General features: G+C 39.6%; 1 protein-coding gene across 2 annotated transcripts in view; it reads left to right on the top strand.

The window, feature by feature from the left end:
* vwc2l (von Willebrand factor C domain containing 2 like) overlaps positions 1-19,539 on the top strand; it is a 46,628-nt gene that overhangs the window by 15,217 nt on the left and 11,872 nt on the right. For both annotated transcript variants that reach the window (XM_074695251.1, XM_074695250.1), the window contains exon 3: positions 11,563-11,692. In XM_074695251.1, the coding sequence (XP_074551352.1) occupies positions 11,563-11,692 (130 nt within the window). The remainder of the gene's footprint in view (positions 1-11,562; positions 11,693-19,539) is intronic.

The raw sequence follows: 19,539 nt of genomic DNA, 5'->3' as shown, positions 1-19,539 counted from the left end.
ACTAATTGACCTGCTTCTACAGAGGATTCACGTTTGAGCTGAGCTATTAGCCAGAAATGATGCTCCAGCTTTGATGTGAGCAACCTTCCACTGCCGGCCAAACGCCCAGTTAATGGGAGGAATGTTACCTTGTTAGCCAGTTGCTAACTGAAGGCCAGTAGTGTGTTGACGATGTATACTTTCCTTTTGTTGCTGTTTATGGCTGTTTTTCTCTTTCCATCAGTTCATAAAACTGGGCGTTAGATGTACTTCAGTGAGGAGAGGCCTAATGAGGAGAAAAAAAGATGTACAGGATTTATAAAAGGGGATTAATTGTGTCTGGTCTTTGGCAATTTGGCTTTGAATTACTGCATCAGTGTTGTGGCAGGGATGAGACCAGCCTGTGGCGTGGTTGAGTTGTTATGGAGGCACAGGTTGCTTTGATAGCAGCTCCTCAGTGTGACAGGGTCTGGTGTCTCATCCTCCTCTTATTAACACCCCTACTTATTCTCTCAAGCTCAGTAATATTGTGGTCATCTAACCAGCTTTTGATACTTTTGGCAGTGTGGGCAGGTGCCAAGTTTTGCTGGAAGACGAAATCAGCATTAAAGCTCGTCAGCAGAAGGAAGCATGAAGTGCAGAACATGGATTATTGTGAACATTTGTATCTACCTGGGCTCTTTGGGACAAACTAAGACTTATCACATACTGCATACCACATACCTTAACACCAGAGTGCTTTGTGAGTTCATATTGTCTCAGGTTGTTTCTTATATTTCATTGATGGTAACCCATATCTGAAGAGATCAGATTCTGTGACTTGTGCTCTTGAAAACTCAGATTTGAAACCAATTTTAAGGGTTCACTTTAGGGGTGAGTATTGGCAAGAACCTCCCAATACAATACGCATCACGATAAATGGGTCACGATACGACAGTATCACCATATATCACAATATCATGATGCTGTGGTATATTGCAATATTCTATGCAGTTAACTAAGAAAAAAAAATGAGATTATGTATATGTAATACAAATTTTGCTCAAAATTAAAAGGCCCAAGTAAAGCATTGATGTCTATGGTATGCTGACTTGCTCAGTCCAACAAAAACCCACGTTATCAAGTTTAGAAATTAAGAATTTGAATATACTTTGAGATATTTGTTGAACAATCTATTGGCAACATACAGGGTAGTAGCTCTCAGTGCAATCTACTGCAATGGAAGTGTGGAAGTTGTAATTTACTTCCAACTGGGCTAAAATATAAATTATACGGAGACTAAGTATTAATATTGTATCAGCAGTCAAAGTATCCAGATATACTGCCAAATCAATATTTTTTACGCATCTCTTGTTCACTCGTCTCGTAAGTCATGCATGCATTAACTAGAACAAAAAAACAGCTTAACACACACTTATTGGACATAATAAGTATGCCTATATCTCAGTCATGAAACATCATTAAGAGTTCACCAAACACCTTTTTAGAAAAAAAATAAAAATAAAAATAAAAAAAAAATCACTCAATTTAATCAGAAAATATTAGTAACACTTTACTGTAGAGGTCCACAAATTTCCTCGCACTTTGGTAATGATTAGACAAAGTCTTTGCTTATTTCTCTGAAGTTACCCCTGAAGTTTCAGGAGAATTTGGTGAAAATTAGCACATGACTTCTGGCCAGATTGTGTTTTGCAGTGCGCCTGTACTCACAATGTCTATCACAATCAGGTAAGGCCAATTTACAACCCTACTCTCAGTGAATATCACTTCTGAAGCCTTCAACTGTAGGGTCTCAAACTCATGCCATGGAGGGCCAAGAGGTTGCAGGTTTTCTGTCAAACCAAGAACTTCACTAGCGGATTTCACTGATTAGTCCCTGCGCTCTGCTTGGAGGTGAGGTAATCAGTGAAATCAGCTGGTGGAGTTTTTGGTTGGAAAGAAAACCTCCAGCCTCTTGGCCCTCCATGGCACAAGTTTGAGATCCCTGATGTAAAACATTATAGGCCTAATCATAAAGGTTTATTATTTTGCATGTGATCTCAATTATGCATATCATTCAGCTCGGTACTAAAAAACTTGGTGAAATCAAATAACAAAAAGCTAACTATCAACTGCTTATTGAGAAATTAAATTACTAACTTAACATTAAGACTTAAGAAGTCATTTGCTAATTTTAAAGAAATAATTAAAAACTTTGTCTAATTACTACCTTAGTGTGATGAAATTTGCAGACTTCTAAAGTAAAGTGTTACCAAAATATTTCATCTGTTTAATGGAGTTAGCATAAGCTCATGCAGGACACAGAAGTCATACGCCCAGCTGCGATCAGCTGACAGGCTGATGTTCAATCTCTAACCCCTCCCAACCAATCACAGCGTGTGTCTAATGACAAGGCGGTGTATTTATTCATGTCATGACTCTGCTTTATCTCTGCTACCTTTTTGCTACCCAGCTGCTGCTGTCTTAATAATTCCTCCTCCACCCCAGCCTCCTCCTATTAAGACTCTGTATGTACCCTATTGATATGTATGCACCCTTTTAATCTGTATGTACGTATGGGGGTTTGCTATGCACTCCCTGGAAAGTGCTCAAGCAGGCTGTTTGGCTAACCCAGGGAGAACTCTGAAAAGCAGACCTGGAACGTCAATTCTAACTGTATCCATTTGGCAAGAAATGGTTCACTGTATGACGAGAGTGTTCCTAACTGAAACGCAATTTTTTGTGGCCACATGACCCCTAAGGTAGCTGAGCCAGGATAAAGATGGTATCCATGGCTGAGAATTGATTTTGTAAACAGAAAATCAGACTTTTGTACACATATTGCTATAAAGCTCTGCTAAATTAAATATCTTGGTCTCTTTTTTTAAAATTAGTTTCATTTTGTCTATTTTGGTTCAGCGTATTCATGTTTTGACAGGCAGGAGGTCACCGGTCTCTGGCACTAATTTTAAGGTTGCGGGCTGAAAAGTTTGGGAACCTTTGAATAAATTGTGCATGAAATTTTGGAAACCAGGTTATTCATATCCTCATCCAGGTGCCTGTCGTCCATGGTAATCCAGGTCTGTCTGATCTCTCACTTCAAACTGCTCATTTTGCACCGACTGAGCTTTTTTCAGTATTAAACAGCAAGACCATTTTTTATTCCTGGCTGCCAAAATTCAGCTGCATTTTGATTTTAGTTCCTCCATTTAATCAGATCTGATAAAGGCAGAGAGCAACAATACATTTTATCCTCTGCATTAGAGTTTTAGGCACTCGAAGATTTTCACTTTCTCCTCACACAAAGTGTTCAGAGAAAGACACAGGCCTGGATGTGACTTTCACCTTGAGTTGGTCTTTTTGGTACAGTCTTCTGAGCTAGAAATGACTGCTACTGTAAAGAGATTTTCTGTTTCCTTGATTATATTTTGATGTTGATCACAAGCTACAAGTCATCTTTGCCACTGTGTGATGTTTATCTTTTAAACGATGCTCCTATTTAGCGTAAACTGACAAACACATGGATATGCTTTAGGGAAGTTAAGTCATCATCATTTATTTTCTCCTTTCAGACCAGAATGGAAACAAAGCAATGTATATCCACCCTGCAGTTCACATAGATTCATAAATTGCTTTAAAAAAACAAGATCTACTTTAAACTGTCAATTGCCAACACTGTTTAAGTGCTTATCCGGGTTTTTGAAGCCATATGGTGCCGTCTTGCAAAATTAAACAAGTGAAATTCTACAAAATCACAGCAGGGGTGTTATTACATTTATAGATGATTATAAACACACGATATGAGGCTCATTATTGCAATAGACTGTTGCTTCAATCCCCTGATGAGACATATTTATTATTACCTCACATAATCCTGACTGAACTTGGGTTTCTGCTGCTGGAAGTGTCAAATTAAAGCGTAATTGCTTTTATATGTTACCCAAGGTTAATGTACCTCGTCTCCAGTCAACCTGGAACTCTCATGGGAAACAAAGCTGAGCAAGCCTTAATATGTCGCTGCTAATCCCAAGACGTGGCCGTTGTATTCCTGTGGGGGAACACATGCAGAATGATAAAGCAGGATTTCAACATGACAGCATGGGGGCTTATTCTGTGTGTCAGGTACAGCCTTATAATCTCACCCTGCCCACCCCCACAGGTTAAGGCTGTCAGGCTGACAAAATGGAGTCCATCTTTCCATATGTATGAGACAACATCTCTCTGTGTTAGAAGTGCTTTTCTATGCATTCACACTGTCACAGGGGTGGATAACGCGACTGTAGTGATAGAAAAGCATATTTTCACTATTTTTTTATCACTTACAGTGGGGTAAATAAGAACATGTCAACTTTTTTTCTCATCACATTTATTTCCAAAGATGTAATTCGAGCAAAATTTCTACCAGACATTGGTATTAACTCAAATAATCCACACATGAAAAGAAATTACAACGTTCAGGTCCATGAATAATGATAATGTGGAATTAAGTATGATAACACAACATACTGAACACGCTAACTGAGACTCATCTAATACTTAGTGGAGAAGCCTTTGTTTGCAATGACAGCTTCCATACGCTTCTTGTATGTTTCAACTAATGGCCCACACTGCTCAGGTGTGATTTTGGCCCATTCCTCTGCACAGATTGTCTTTAAATCTTTAATATTCTTTGGTGCCCTCTGGTGAACCCTTTTCTTTAGTTCTTTCTACAAATGTTCCATTTGATTTAAGTCGATTTAAGGTGATTGACTAGGCCATTTTAACAGATTGATTTTCTTTTTTTGAAACCATTTGAGAGTCAACTTTGCCGTGTGCTTTGGATCGTTGTCCTGCTGGAAGGTCCAGTCACTTCTCATCTTCATCATCCTGGTGGATGGCAGCAGATTCAGATCAAGAATTTCCCCATACATGGCTCCATTCATTGCTCCGTCAATTATATGAAGTTTGCCTATACCATGAGAGGAGAAACAACCCCATGCCATGATGCTTCCACCTCCAAACTTCACTGTTGGTACAGTGTTTTTTGGGTGATGTGCAGTGCCATTTCTCCTCCAAACATAGTATGTAGTATGACAGCCCAAAAGTTCAATTTTGGTCTCATCTGACCAGACAACATTCTCCCAGTATTCTACAAGCTTGTCAAGATGCTGTTTAGCAAACTTTAAACCAGCTTCAACATGCCTTTTCTTGAGGAATGGAGTCTTGTGGGCTGAGCGTCCATAGAGGCCATGGCAGTGGAGTACATTGCCTATTGTTTTCTCTGTAACAATTGCACCTGCTGCCTTCAAGTCTTTCTGACTCCCTGGTCAGAAATCTTACAAGGAGCTCCTGTGCGTGGCCTGTTGATGGTAAGGTGGTGCTTCTTCCACTTGCGAATAATGGCCCCAACGGTGCTGACTGGAATATTCAGGTGCTTTGATATAAGTCTGTAACCAGTTCCATTCTGATGCTGAGCAACAACCAGGTTGTGAATGTCTTCAGAGAGCTCTTTGCCTTTACCCATCATGAGGTGTGTTGCATTTAACTGCTTGGTGAAAAAACTACCCCTTTTCTAGGACCATCAATTTGCTCTAGCCCAGCTGATGTTGGTTTGCACTAATTGGAAGTTCAAGTAACAATAACTGACAGATTTCAGGTGGTATGGTGCATTTCCTTGCCAAAGTATACAGCCTCTCCATGGTGTGATCAATACTTTTTTCCTGTGTCATCGTACTTAATTCCACATAATAATTATTTATGGACCTGAACATTGTGATTTCCTTTAATTTGAGGATTATTTGAGTTAATACCAATGTCTGGTAGAAGTTTTGTTTGAATTTCATCTTAGGAAATAAATGCGATGAGAAAAAAGGTTGACGCGTTCAATACTTATTTTCCCCACTGTATGTGAAGTTGTATGGGCGTGATGTACAGTATACACAGTGTCTGCAGTGGAGAATCAAGTTACTGATCTTAAGGTTCCTTTTCTACATGAAAAGAAGCCTTTATTACACCAGCGCAGGTTCACCAGTAAAGGAAAGGCCTTGAGATGTTTCACACATCAGGGAGCAGTGGATCTAATATATGCAGCAGGCACAATGAGTGAGCAAACAAAATCAATCATCATTAACATCCCTCAGAGTGAGAGTCATTTGAAGCAGATATAGGAACAGCTTCTAATACCAGAATACAAAAAAGGAAGACATTCTCACACGGATATTCAGTGTCAGTCGCAGGTTTCGTTCATTCATTGCCTGTAAGGAGTCGATCTTTAACAAAATAACAGTTTGTCACCTTTCATGAACATCATATCTGATAGACGGCTCACGTCATTATTTTTAACCCAGCTGACTGTGTTGACATATCAGAGCGGTCGTAATCAGTCGAGACAGTTTTATTAATATTCTACCCGTAGGAAGAAAAGAGGAATAATGGGAGTAGAAGCTGTTTTAAGTTTGTCTGAATTGCCTCTGCTCAGACCCCTTTAATGGCGAGCATTTTATTTCAACAGGATTTTGCAGAGTTCATTCAGATAACAATAATTTTACTAAGTACACCCACAATCTCAGAGCGGTTTCTCCATCCCCGCTGTTCTCCTCCTCTCCTCTGTTAATGTTGCTAATATTTAATTTGTGGCCTCTAGTGCATCCAGACTGCCGTAAATTCCCGAAAAAATACGAGGCTGACTTCCTGTTTTGTGGCTCTTAATGCATCCTGGCAAAGCTGGCTGATAAAAGTCACATTAAAGCATCCAGATTTACCACAGCCCATTCACTTATCTCTGCACAAAACTGGATTATGAACAGAGGAGCTGTTGTTGCTGTTGTTGCTGAACGGGGTAATATATTTCCTGAAGCTAATGCAGTTGTAAAGGGTGATTTGCAAAATATAATAAAATCATATCCCCAGTTCAACGTTCAGCTTTTAAAGGACTAGTCTGAGTTGTTTTCTTACTAAGTCTGTAAAGACAAGTTTGGTACTAATTGTCACTTTGGTGCAGTAAATGTGAAAACAGTCTGATGGGCTCTTGTGTGTTGCTAGAGGTGGTCTATTTATGCCCCTGCTGCATTAAATCTGTAATTTTAAATGCACAGACATAACAGCATGGTGATGAGCCATGTGAGACTGTAACAGAGGCACGATATGGAGGAAGATGGTGGACATAGGTGGCATCATGTTACAGAGCAAAACAGCACTTTTGTAGATATAGAATAGAATAGAATAGAATAGAATAGAATAGAATAGAACTTTATTGTCATTGTAACAAGTACGAAATTGAAGTCACAGCAGCAATCAAGACAACAAAAGTAAGAAAGTGTATAGAAAGTGCAAAAATGTCCATAAGAAAATAGATGATGACAGCTTGTCCATCATTGTCCAGTTCAGCCAGCCTCCAAGCCTGTGGCATTGGTGTCTGATGTTAGCTCCGCCAGCTGAGAATAGAACAGCATGATGCTACTCTGCCTTCTGGTATTCCCTCTGTTTCTGGGTTAGCACAGCTAGCTCGTTCATCTTATTGGAGATAGATCTTACATTCCCAATGACAATGGATGGAAGGACAGGTCCATGTCGTCACTTCTTAGTTCACACCTGAGAACCAGCACGTCGTCCTCACCTCCTTCTCCTCACCTTGTGGGAAGACATCAGGCCTTACACCAGTTAGCATTGACATGCTACAGACTGCTAACAGCTGAGTTCACATGTAAACAATGAGGCCATGGTTACATGTAAGATCTCCAGACAAACACAGGAGAAAAAGTAGTAAAAATATCACTGAAGACAAAACCAGTTTGGTGTCCATGACCAACAAATGAGCCATACAAAGTAATGAATATGTGCATGCCGGAGTAGTTAAATCCTTGGAGCTACCATTGTGCTGTTAAAACCTCTGAAGACCCAGCATCTACATATGCTGCATTACATTTCTGCCTCTCTGACCCATGATACTTCTTTTTTTTTTAACTTTTGCCTGTTAGCCACATTTAGGGACACTGTCACGTCATCTTTTGCTGAAATCACAACATTAAACCCATTTTAGTGAACAAAGCATCATATTTAAGTACAATAACACCACTAACAAATAACTGATAAAGAACTCATAACACAAATAATCCAACTTCCTGTACAATGACCGAGTTCAGTTATTATATTGCAGGTCTTACTTATCCCAAAAAGCAAGGTTAATGAAAAATGCAAACCAGACAAAAGCTCAGGTCTTAAGACGTTAATGCAATGTGAAAGGACACACTGTAACACCAATATTGTTTTAAGTTTGACATGGTGATACAGCAGAACTTTTTCATGGGATGGGTACTGAATTAGGTACTTTTATAGGTACCCACCGAATCCTGACTTTTGTACAGATTCACATAAAAACAAATGATATTGTGTTTTGGTACCTAAATGCATTCCTTGTGACTGTGAGGGAGTGGAAGAGAAGGAGATTTTCCAAGCTGGACATAAACACAGCATTGAAAGTTAATATAGTGAGAAATAAATATGTTAAATTGTAAAACTTTGAGTTTTTATTTTTAAACAAATTAATATTGATTACCACATAAACACACACAAGGTACTGAAAATTGATACAATGGAGTACTGATACTGATTGCCAGGTACCAGACATTGGTACCATATAGTTTCAAATGTGAAAGGTACCCATCCCTAGGCACTGTTGAAGAATAGGGATGGGTAAGTGGCTAGCATTGATGTTTAATGGACAAATCAGCAGATATCCTTTGGGATGACATAACTGAAATTTCCATGATCATCGGTGTCTTTTTCAAACCAACACAAAACTCTTTCCCGCTCTCCTGTCCTGGGACTGACCTATGTAATCTTTGACATTTTATCTGAAGGTTGAACGTGTATTTTGGTCGGCAGAAGTGGTGTGAGATCAATTCTGCCACCTCACCAGCTATATATGGTTTTGAAGTGTGCTATGACTCCGCCAGTGCAGGATCATGGTGATGCATATTGAGGTGTGGTTTCTCTTTGCATCTGGGTGCAAATGATTGTCCAAGTAACTGGTTAGTCTGGATTTGCTCGGCTGAAAAGAAGGGAAAGCTTTACCAGCTGAGTATAAAGTAAACAGAATCCATCTTCCAGGATTTCTTAAACTAATTAAGATAAAGCAGAAACAAATGTTACCCTTTCATGTGAGACTATCTGCAGTTTTTGCAGGAGCCAAAAATCCCTTTAGCTTCCAATGGTTAACTAACAGTGAAGCTTATGGTGGATAGAGCTTTTGGGGAAATCATGGTTGGATGTATGACCCAAGTTCAAAAACATTTTGGATCCTATTAAACAAGATAAAATATACATATATTAAGCAGCATGTTTACCTTTGGGAACCAAGGAGACCACTTTCTGGAGTATTGAAAGTCAAATATTGTCCAGTTATTGCTTGATAGAGAATTTCAGCTGTTGAAAAGTTCAGGGTCTTCTTTGTCATGTTTTTGCAATCGTTTCAATAGGTGACAAGACATGACTGCAAGCAGGTCAGTTCAGCACCTACCCTCTTCTACTCCTGACCCATACTGTTTTAACATACAGAATGTAGTGGAGAATCTAATTGATGTATTATGCAAGGTCCTACCTGTAAAAGTTGTTGTCTGTTTGGCAGTTTATGTTGCTTCAAATATTTTTCAATGTAAACAGACACTGTTTTCCCTCACTACACGTGATGCTGGCTTTTGAATTGTGTGCTGGTTTTGAACCAGGTTGGTCCTCCCTCTTTCAATCCATTGTTTCCTAAAGAATGCCATATTATGACCTGGGTTTCAGGTTTCTGACTTCCCCTTTTTACACGAGACAGTTTTAATCTGGATTCTGGACTCCAGTAAACTGTTCATAGACATGTTTTTTGGCATACCTGTCTACACCCCGTGATTTGTGTTTCTCCCAATTTTCAAGTTCATACTGTATTTGACTGGACAATGGGAATGTTACTGTTAAGATGAGTTATATTGTTTTTGAGAATAACAAGGTTCAGTGAATGCATCACCCACGACCGACAGTTCAGCAGCCAACATTTGTGTGTTTTCTTAGAGAGATGTGGGATGCAGTCGTAACCTGCATGCCTTACTGTGGGACAAGACTGGTAATGTTTTGAGTAAAAGACAAAAATGAGCACATATGGAATTATTGAAGTTTATATTTATTTAAACTGTAAGTGCTTAAATGTTTAACAGCAGTTTGGTTTAAAAAAATGCTTCAGAATTTACAGAAATGTCTATTTGATTGTAAAATTTTATACCCTGTAAACTAAATCATAGTTTGGCCTTAGTGTTAAGTTTTGACCAATTCTTTCCTACCCATACCGCCAAAACCCAATACCAGGATTGGATCATTGCATCCCTAGTCCTTATTTCTGAGGGACTTTGCCTCTTAGTGGGGCCATTTGTAATGTTACTGACCTGTTGTATGCAGTAGGTTTGGAAATGTTCCTCCAGGTGATTATTTATTTGGCATTGCCCAACTTTGTGCAGTGTTTTCAAATGTGTTACTGGCATCAACTTTAAAACAGGTCTATATTTCTAATCCAGATAGCAATAATATTCTCAAATAAACAAACTGATGTGACACAACCTCCTCTTTAACCCCACGGCAGGAGAAGTGAAAATGCATTTCCTGACAGTTCCACTGATTTTTGTAGCACTGATAGGAGGAGTATGACTCTTGTATAGCTGAGGGTAAAAAACACAGTTAGTCACCTCATTGTCACTCGAGAGCAAAGATTACTCATCAAGTAGCTGGTGTTGAATGTAAATTGATTTGTGTAACATATTGACAGCTGCATTTTGGGACAATTTTAGGCTGTGAATCATTTTAAATGGATTGCTCATCCAGTTCATTATGACTCATCTGAGCCATTTTGTTCAGCTGCTGCTGCTGCTCTCCGCATACTCTGACCTCTCTAACCCTTAAAAAAATCAATACTTTTTCAAATGTAAACTGAAAAGCTATCATGAAATATGTAACATTTCCACCATAGGAGGTTAGTACTAAGTAATGAGTCACTGACAGATCAGACCTGGTGCAACAGGCCTGTCGGAAGAGTGTCCACTGTGATGAGCAGAAGGAAAATGTAATGTGATGAACAGCTGACCTTTCGTGATTTGGAAACAGTTTGTATTTTTCCACTCCATGTAATTGCATTACAGTTCATTTTACGGTCAAGAGACTTTGTTAAGATAGAGTCAAGTTAGAGGCAGCGGCACAGAGAGCTGCATAGCTCTGATTTACATGTTGCAGAGGTGGTTAGATAAGCCTGTGAACTGCCTCCTGAGGCAGCAGAATGCAGCAAAATACTAAATATCATAACTACTGTTTCATAGACTGTCTGATTGGTTATTTCTTGGGATTTTATTCAAAGTCAGCCCCAGCCGCTGTTTGTTAAGATGCCAGTGGCCTAATAAAGCTGGCTTTGTACATAATTTATTAACTTGTCTCTTTGTTTATGAAGGAGATGCATATTACAGGGATATATCCAAATGAGAAATACCAGCAAACTGCACACAGGAGCAGGCCGTTTTGTAGCAATCATGGTGAGTACACACAAGGTGAAACCTCCTGACTCATCTAACCCAGATTCCCGATTTCTCTTCCCCTCTCTGCCCACAGCCGTCACCCTGTGAATGGTGCCGCTGCGAACCAAATAATGAGGTGCACTGTGTGGTGTCCGACTGCGCCATCCCAGAGTGTGTGAACCCCGTGTACGAGCCGGAGCAGTGCTGCCCCATCTGTAAAAACGGTAAACACTCGTCTCCTCTGGAATTCAATGCACACACTTCTCGGAAGTCATTAAATTTTCATTAAACCAATGACGGCAAGTTTATCTGCAGTATCGCCATTTGATGGCCGCGCCTTTAGAGGATGAGGATGTAATTGATGTTTTATGAATTAAAATTATTACCTTGGGCCTGTTGGACACTAATGAGCAGTACTAGTTTTAATTATAAATGACACACTAAGCAGAGTAAACATTAGCCCATTGATTAAAGGCATGGTAGGAGGGACTAATGGGTCCTCAGAGAGCTTTTTATCTCCCAGTGCCCTGACGCCCTTGTCACACACAGCCAATCCTTAAATTAGAATTATAGGATTCCAATGGTTCATTGGCTATTTACAAGGCGAGGTGGGAGATTTCCCTTTGCCAGCATCAATCCTGAGGGAGAGATGGAGCTTTATGACTAAAGTACAGTAAGTGCCCTTCTTCAATGTGATTCTGGCGTAAACGATCAACAGCAGATAGTGCCGTAGGGATGTATCAAGTGCTGTTACAACAGAGTAGAGCATTCTCTGAACAGACTTTTATTTTGTAGAGTAACAGGCCTGGCATGCGGTTTCAGGTCATCTGAGGAGGCACAGTTACTTTCATAACTACAAGCCTTGTTTCAGTCTTCTCTTTAAGTTCCCAAAACAGACATTTTTCACAAGTATTACTGTTAAAAAAGGCTGATAAAACAAATACCCCAAACATTTCCTTCAAGGCTGAAGCCGATCCATAAATGTGAAGAGTGGAATTTTGTTTGAGGCAGATGCTAGGTGGCCATTTCGAGACAAACAACCCACATTTTCTTTCACACTCTTGCTCATTTCTTCTTCATCCCTCTTGTCTTTTTTTTCTCCCCCTTTTATATCACACGCATACACACATCCGCACACAAACACCCACACTAACAAGGCCACGGAAGCTGCTAGCAGAGCGCTAATCCAGGCTGACAGGACACAGTGACACCCTTGGCATTTCAGGGTAGGCCTGCCGTTTCTAGACTTCCCAAGGGTGCATGGTCAGGCTCTGGCAGGCAGATAAATCGCTATAGGAGTAGATGGCTGAGAGAACAATGAAGAATGCTATTTAGCTTTCATTTTTAGCCAAGGGATGGGAGCCATGGAAGGAAGACATTAACGCATGTGGTTCAGTCAGACATGCAGAGAAAGGAAGACGTCTAGTGTCTGGCTTTACCTGCTTCAAGCACTTCTAATAACAAGTGGAAATCAGTCCAACCCTGTCCAAATGTCAGTGTGCACCACCTCCTCTCACAAGGGGCAGCTTATGAGACAGGACATGAGCAGAACACTTTGTAGTTTGGTAAGGCGGTTGTAGTGTTAGCTTAGCTCTAAAATAACTAATGCCTCAAGGTATCTCACTGTGACATTGTCATTTTTAGTTAAAGGTCTTTCATTTTGACAACAGTCCATGGAGTAGAAGAGTTAACAGCCATTCTAGCTACATGAAGCAGTGGTGCTATGAGCTAAATGCTAGAGTTTGCTGGCATTCAGCATGAAGACAGTGGGTGAGGCTGGGAGGGTTTAAGGTGGTATAAAAATGAGAAATGGGTCATTCCTCATCACATCTAGAAAAAAGACACACCATTACTCAATGACCGTTTTCATGAATTTGCGACATACAATGTCAGGTCTTGATGCAACTGAGATGACCAATGTACCCAACTAATGCCTGTCTAATGATAAACTGCACATACCAAGGACTGCATCAAATGTACTATGGCCTTGTGTTGATCAAAGGGTGAAATTATTATGGCTATATGATAGATATACATGTGATGATAGTATATATGATAAGGGGTAAGTACCTTTCACATTTGAAACGATAGAATACCGATGCCCGGTACCTGGCGATTGGCACCAGTACTCAACGGTACCAATTTTCAGTACTTTTTTGTGTTTATGTTGTAAAAAATATCAAATTGTTTGATAACAACATATATATATATATATATATATATATATATATATATATTTTTAAATTTAACATATTTATTCTTTGATATATAACTTTGCAATGCTGTGTTAATGTCCAGCATGAAAATTGCTTACTCTTCCACACCCTCATAGTCTCGTGGATGTGCTTAGGTACCTAAAACATGGTACCTTTTGACTTTACATGAGTTGGTACCCGGTACTTTTGACATTTGGTTGGTACCTAAAAAGTATATATAAAAAAATAAAAAATAAATATATATATATATATATATATATATATATATATATATATATATATATATATATATATATATATATATATATATATATATATATGTACATATATATATATATATATATATATATATATATATATATATATATATATATATATATATATATATATATATATATATATATATATATACATATACATATATATTTAAGGAAATTTAAGGTAGATTCTGCAATGAATAAAATGTCAACCTCTACAGGAATAATCCTTTTCAAGTGTCTCTTACAAGCCTCTATAGATGTGTGTCAGTGTCTATGTCCGCCTCAACCTCCCCTTTTCTTCCTGGATGTAAATATTTGGGTGTTTCGGGACGTTTTTGGGCAGAGAGTAAGCTCGGTTACCTCAGTCAACCACAGTGTTCCCAGTGCGCAGATGACTTTTGTTGATTAGTGAGTGAATGAACTTAATGAGAGTGGCTATGATAGTGGACGTAGCATAGAGGAAGAAAGACAACTAAAGTGAAACAAAATGCCAAACAGATAAATCTTTTTACTTAACAAGGGTGAAGCTTGGCTCAACTTTCACTCGCTTTGGGAAACGTGGAGAGCAGCTCGGGACAAAGAGCGATGCAAGTTGGCTATCTGCTGAGCAGTTATGTGTCAAATACCTTTGAATAGCTTGTGCTAACATGCTAAGTCAGGCGCACATCTCTCAAGTCTCTCCCATGTAGAAACTTGATGCAACAGATGGTTGCCGGGCTAGTGAGTGTGTTCACATAGTCATGGTCAGAAGTAGTGGGTGTGTGCTGCCGCTGGCACTGAGCCAGGGAGACGGAGTCCAGATTGAATGTTGTGTTTACCAACAAGTCATAGAAATTACTGCAGACTCTACCTTTAATTCAGGCAGTAAGGAGGGGTTAAGTACTTAGAATCAAAAAACATATTTCTAACATAACAAACTAGCAAAAGTGTGTCATTAACTTCAAATATAACCCAATAACATTCTTTAATAAACAATACAAGGATATCAAATGATGATGGTGATGGATGGCACTTACAGGAAACCTTATCTGGTGCTTGCCTACATCAAGGTAAAATTATATAAAGGCTGTGCATTATAAAATGAAACTATCTATCCGAATGTAATGTTTGTAATTTGGTGCAATCATATCTTAAATTCCCATTAAGTCCTTATACTTGGTACTTTTATCCAAAATGAAAAACAAATGAGGCTTTCTGCAGCTCAGATTGAGACTTTAGAAAGTATCATTGTGGTAATAATACTTTCCAGGGCTCAAATCTAAGCTTCATGATTGATTAGGCTTTGTGTGCTCATAGCCAGAACATGATCGTGCCGAGTCGTTGCTTAAGGCTGATAGGCTTATCCATGAAATAAGCTCATTTCAGTCAGTCTGCTCATATTGTGTTGATCAAAACAGCAGCATAATAACACAGTGTTTATCGTCCAGGCTCAGAACCTCATCACTGCAGATCACCTGCTTTACACACAGAAATTAAAGAGTGATTATGCAATGTCTGTAACCTTGTGGTTGCAGGTGGATGCTGGGGCTTAAAGTTTGAGTGCAGGGCAGCAGTAGCATTAGCAAAGCAGAGGCAGACACTGGAAATCTTGCTGGTTAAATAGACCGTCTAATTGGGAGGATACTTTTTCAGGTGATTGTAAGAATGAGGCATGCTAAATGTGAAAGCAGTGTAGCCTGAGCTGTCTGCTTGAACTAGCCTGCAGGCACTGCTCCATTACTTTTATTACGCTATTGCTTTGTTTCAGGCAAAGATAGAACTTTTTTTTGTCTCTCTAACATGCATTCCTGTATTTCTTAGTTTATCTTTACTTTTCTTATCTCACAAATGTGCAGAAGCGAGTAACTCTCTAAATTTTCAAGCCCAATATTTAGGCTCTGATGTCATCATTTCATTCCACACATGCTCTGATCCTTTCTACTGGGAAAGTTTGTTTCTGCCCCTTGAACAGTCTTGTAAATGGGCATATGAAATTCTGTAACATCAATACAGTTATTATTGTCCAAGCAAGTGATGTCAGCAGCCTTGGGCTGAACGATAGCCTACAAAACTGTTTGACAACAACTTTGCTTGTGTGCTGTAATCTCTGCTCTTGCTTGGAATTGCAGCATTTACCAGCGCTTCTCACACTCACCTGCACTGCGCGCGCAAGGACAGGGAATGATGCATTGGTTTGCTGGGCAATGCGCCCCCAAGTCTGCCTCTTCCCTTGCGCCGTGATCCTGGGACCTGCGTTCCCTCCTAATACTCTTTAATTCTCCTGCACCAGCTGTGCCAACAGCAGGCTCCTCTTTGTGTCCAGTTGAGCTTTCTAGCTCTATTTTTAATTGTTGTTTTGCCAAATCAAACCTTTTCATAGATGGACGCCAGCAGTCGTAAAGTGCTGACAGCTAAGTCTGAGTCCACCATTAAAACACATTAAGTAGTAACATTACCAGCCTGGACAGTAAACAAAACAATAAACAAATCAATGTAATAAGTGTGTGAATGAGGTACATTCAAAGATTTTAAACTGTGTCACAATTAATTTCATTTTACAATAGAATAGAATAGAATAGAATAGAATAGAATAGAATAGAATAGAATAGAATAGAATTGAATAGAAAATACTTTAATTATCCCCAGGGGGAAATTCAGGTGTCACAGCAGCAATCAAGAAAACAAAAGTAAGAAAGTGTATAGAAACTGCAAAAAAGTCCATAACAAAATAGATGCTGACAGCGTGTCCATCATTGTCCAGTTCAGCCAGCCTCCACCTCCACAGGGTCCAGGACTTTTTTTTTCAGAGTTTCATCATCACAACATAAAAATCTTCAAAGTTTCTGTCCCCTCCTTGCTCAGAGTTGCTTTCAGAAACTTAAGCTAAGAGTCCATGCTAGGAACTTGTAGGCTAAGTTAAGAGCTCTCTGAGAGCACTCCAAGAAGGTCCTGTTTTTCACTGCTGATTGTTGGTCACAGTAGCCCTAACCCCGGCCCCTGACGTATGGGGCATTTATACGAAAACTGATTTAGGACGAAATGCAAAGTATTGTCGCGTTTTGCCCGCTCATTTACGCGGGAACACGAAACGCTAAAATGCAAACTTTTTAGAACAGCTCCCCAAGTGGATTATTTCTGAAAGGCTGCAGCCACCGTTGCTCTGTAAACAGCAAGCCGGCGTTTTCAGTGGAAATGCGTGCGCTAACCAAAGTACAACAGCACCATAGTTACTATCACCGTGGACTATCGTGTTGTGCTTGTGCTAATCAATCTGCTGTATCTGCTGACCGTCTTTCAACAAAAAGAGCATCTGTTGCTCCACTTTTGCTCCTAGTATTCACCAATACACCGGATGATCAGCCCAACTCTACTTCAGTGGAGATCTACTAAAAGCTGCTTCTGCACAAGACAGTTATAGCGCCAACTACAGGCCTAGCATGCTTACTTCAGCATTTCACTGTATAAACACAGATTTTTTTCTCTGTGTTTTTGCGTTTTGGGGTAAAATGTTGTGTAAACAGGGCCGTAGTCTGTGCTTCGCCCTGGCAAGGAGTTGGTGCTTGCTAAGCACCAGTTTTGAGGACCTGGAGCCAGTGCTATGTCTATGGAAACACAAAAAAACAGTGGTGAGTCAAGCACTGACCTGGAACTAGCACTAACACTAGTTTGGTTGAAAAGAAGTAATCATTTCAGCAGGTCTGGTGAAGACCTTGCGCTTTCCTTATAATGAGCTATTTGAGACATTCCCTGACTGAGATTTCTACAACAGAAGAATATGCGGATGTTAAAAAATCTACACACATTTAGTTTGGACATCCATCAATGCTACTTTACATCAATGTTAAAAATATTTGAAAGCATAATAACCCCTCTTTAAATGCAACACGAGGCAGACCCTGAATACATTTCAGCATCTAAAAACAATTCCTCTGACTATTTTCCGGTTGTAACCTTAATGTGCAGACATCTTGTGACCTACAAACAACCAAGTCATAGCCACTTTCTGCCAGCTCTTTGTCAAGACTTCTCATTATTAGAAGAAGCTTTTTAGCTTGTCTTCTTCTTCTCTGTGTTTCACCCTGAATACAGCAACAGAAAGGAGGAAGGACAATGGAGCAGTCAGCCATTCAAAGTGCTTATCTCTGCGCTCCACATTCATTAAGTCTGAGTGATGCAGCTCTAATCTTCATCATGAATTATATACTGTAAATTCATCAGGGGACATATGTAATTATATAATTGTCCTGAAGAAAACGATAATGAGAAGCACTCTGGAAGTGTCCTGTTTTTTTCTCTCTTTTTGAGAATGAGAGGATTAAAGCATGTATAGATCTGCAGAGTCTTATCAGTTTGAAGGCAGTGGTGGTTTTATAACAGACATATCATAGAGTAGCAGAGTCATAAAGCTGTCTTCAGTTAGGTAACATACTCAGAGTGACATTTTCTGTGGACCAGCTGCAGGTTTTTGTGAGTAAGAGGTTCTTGGCAAGTGAGTTTGTGCAGACTTCATCCCCACCCTCAAGGCAAAAAACAATCATACTTGAGCCAAATAGACTGTAATGAGACCTAATATGCATTCACTCCTTAAGCTGTATTCTCTGAATGTATGATGTGCTGAGACGGTTTTGACGCAGGACAAACATTTTCTGTCTCCGGTGAATTTTATTGGCCATGAATCGATCACAGGCTCGACAGGTGACAGCGCGTCCTTGGAAAGGAGACAGGTAGCTCAAACTGTGTCCTTGTGCCTTCAAATCTATCTGGCTATAAACAATCACACTTGGCAGCGTCACCAGTCACTCTCTTCCCTCATCAACCTCCGCTGAGTTTGTCCTGTAACCTGTGCCAGCGGTCCAGAGGCGGATCAATGAGAGTTAAGACTTGGCAAGCACTCCCAGTGTCTCCTCTAAGCTCAGATCAAAGGGCTTTTATCAGGTCCGTATAGAGCATTGGACTCAGCTATACTGGGGCAAGAAATGGAGATTCTCAGTAGCTAATGGCCCTCTGAATATCAAGCAGACAGCAAGGGCCTCCTGGAGCATATTGTCACTTATGGATACTGCAGAAAATAGATTCAAATCTTTTGCTCGAATGACGCAAAATCTTGTGAATTATACAATCCAATGGTCTTGGTGAAATACTGGTAGGGTTAGCATGCTGACAAATCCTTTGAAAGTGTTGGTTTGGTTGTTGGTTGAAGAAGAAAAGAAGTTAAAAAATATTATTAAAAAAAAAAAAAAAAGTTATTTCAAGTGGGCAATCTTCCAATAGCTCATGGACAAGTTTTCTTTAAGACTTGGAGTTAATTTCTCTAATTATTATGAAAATATCACTCAATTTTAGCTGATTTATCACTACAATAAACATTTACTTGATGGTCTTTGAGTTTTGGTTTGGTTTCGGTTTGGTTTCATTTAGACTTTAAGGTCAGGTCCGCAGGATTTTTTTGTTGTTTATTTTGTTGTTTCGTTAGTAAACACAACATTCAAACTGGGCTCCTTCTCCTTGGCTCAGTGCTAGCTGCAGCGCACACCCACAGCATCCTAACATGACTATTTGAACACACTCAGCAGCCCAGCAACCGCCTGTGTTATGGGTTTCCACGTGCACATGACT

The sequence above is a fragment of the Halichoeres trimaculatus genome, unplaced genomic scaffold (genome assembly GCF_033239565.1).
Source record: "Halichoeres trimaculatus isolate MK-OKI-2021-1 unplaced genomic scaffold, fHalTri1.1 fHalTri1_scaffold_19, whole genome shotgun sequence".
Taxonomy (NCBI): Eukaryota; Metazoa; Chordata; class Actinopteri; order Labriformes; family Labridae; genus Halichoeres; species Halichoeres trimaculatus.
Note: the sequence above shows the minus strand (reverse complement) of the source record. Positions and strands in the feature narration are given on the sequence as shown.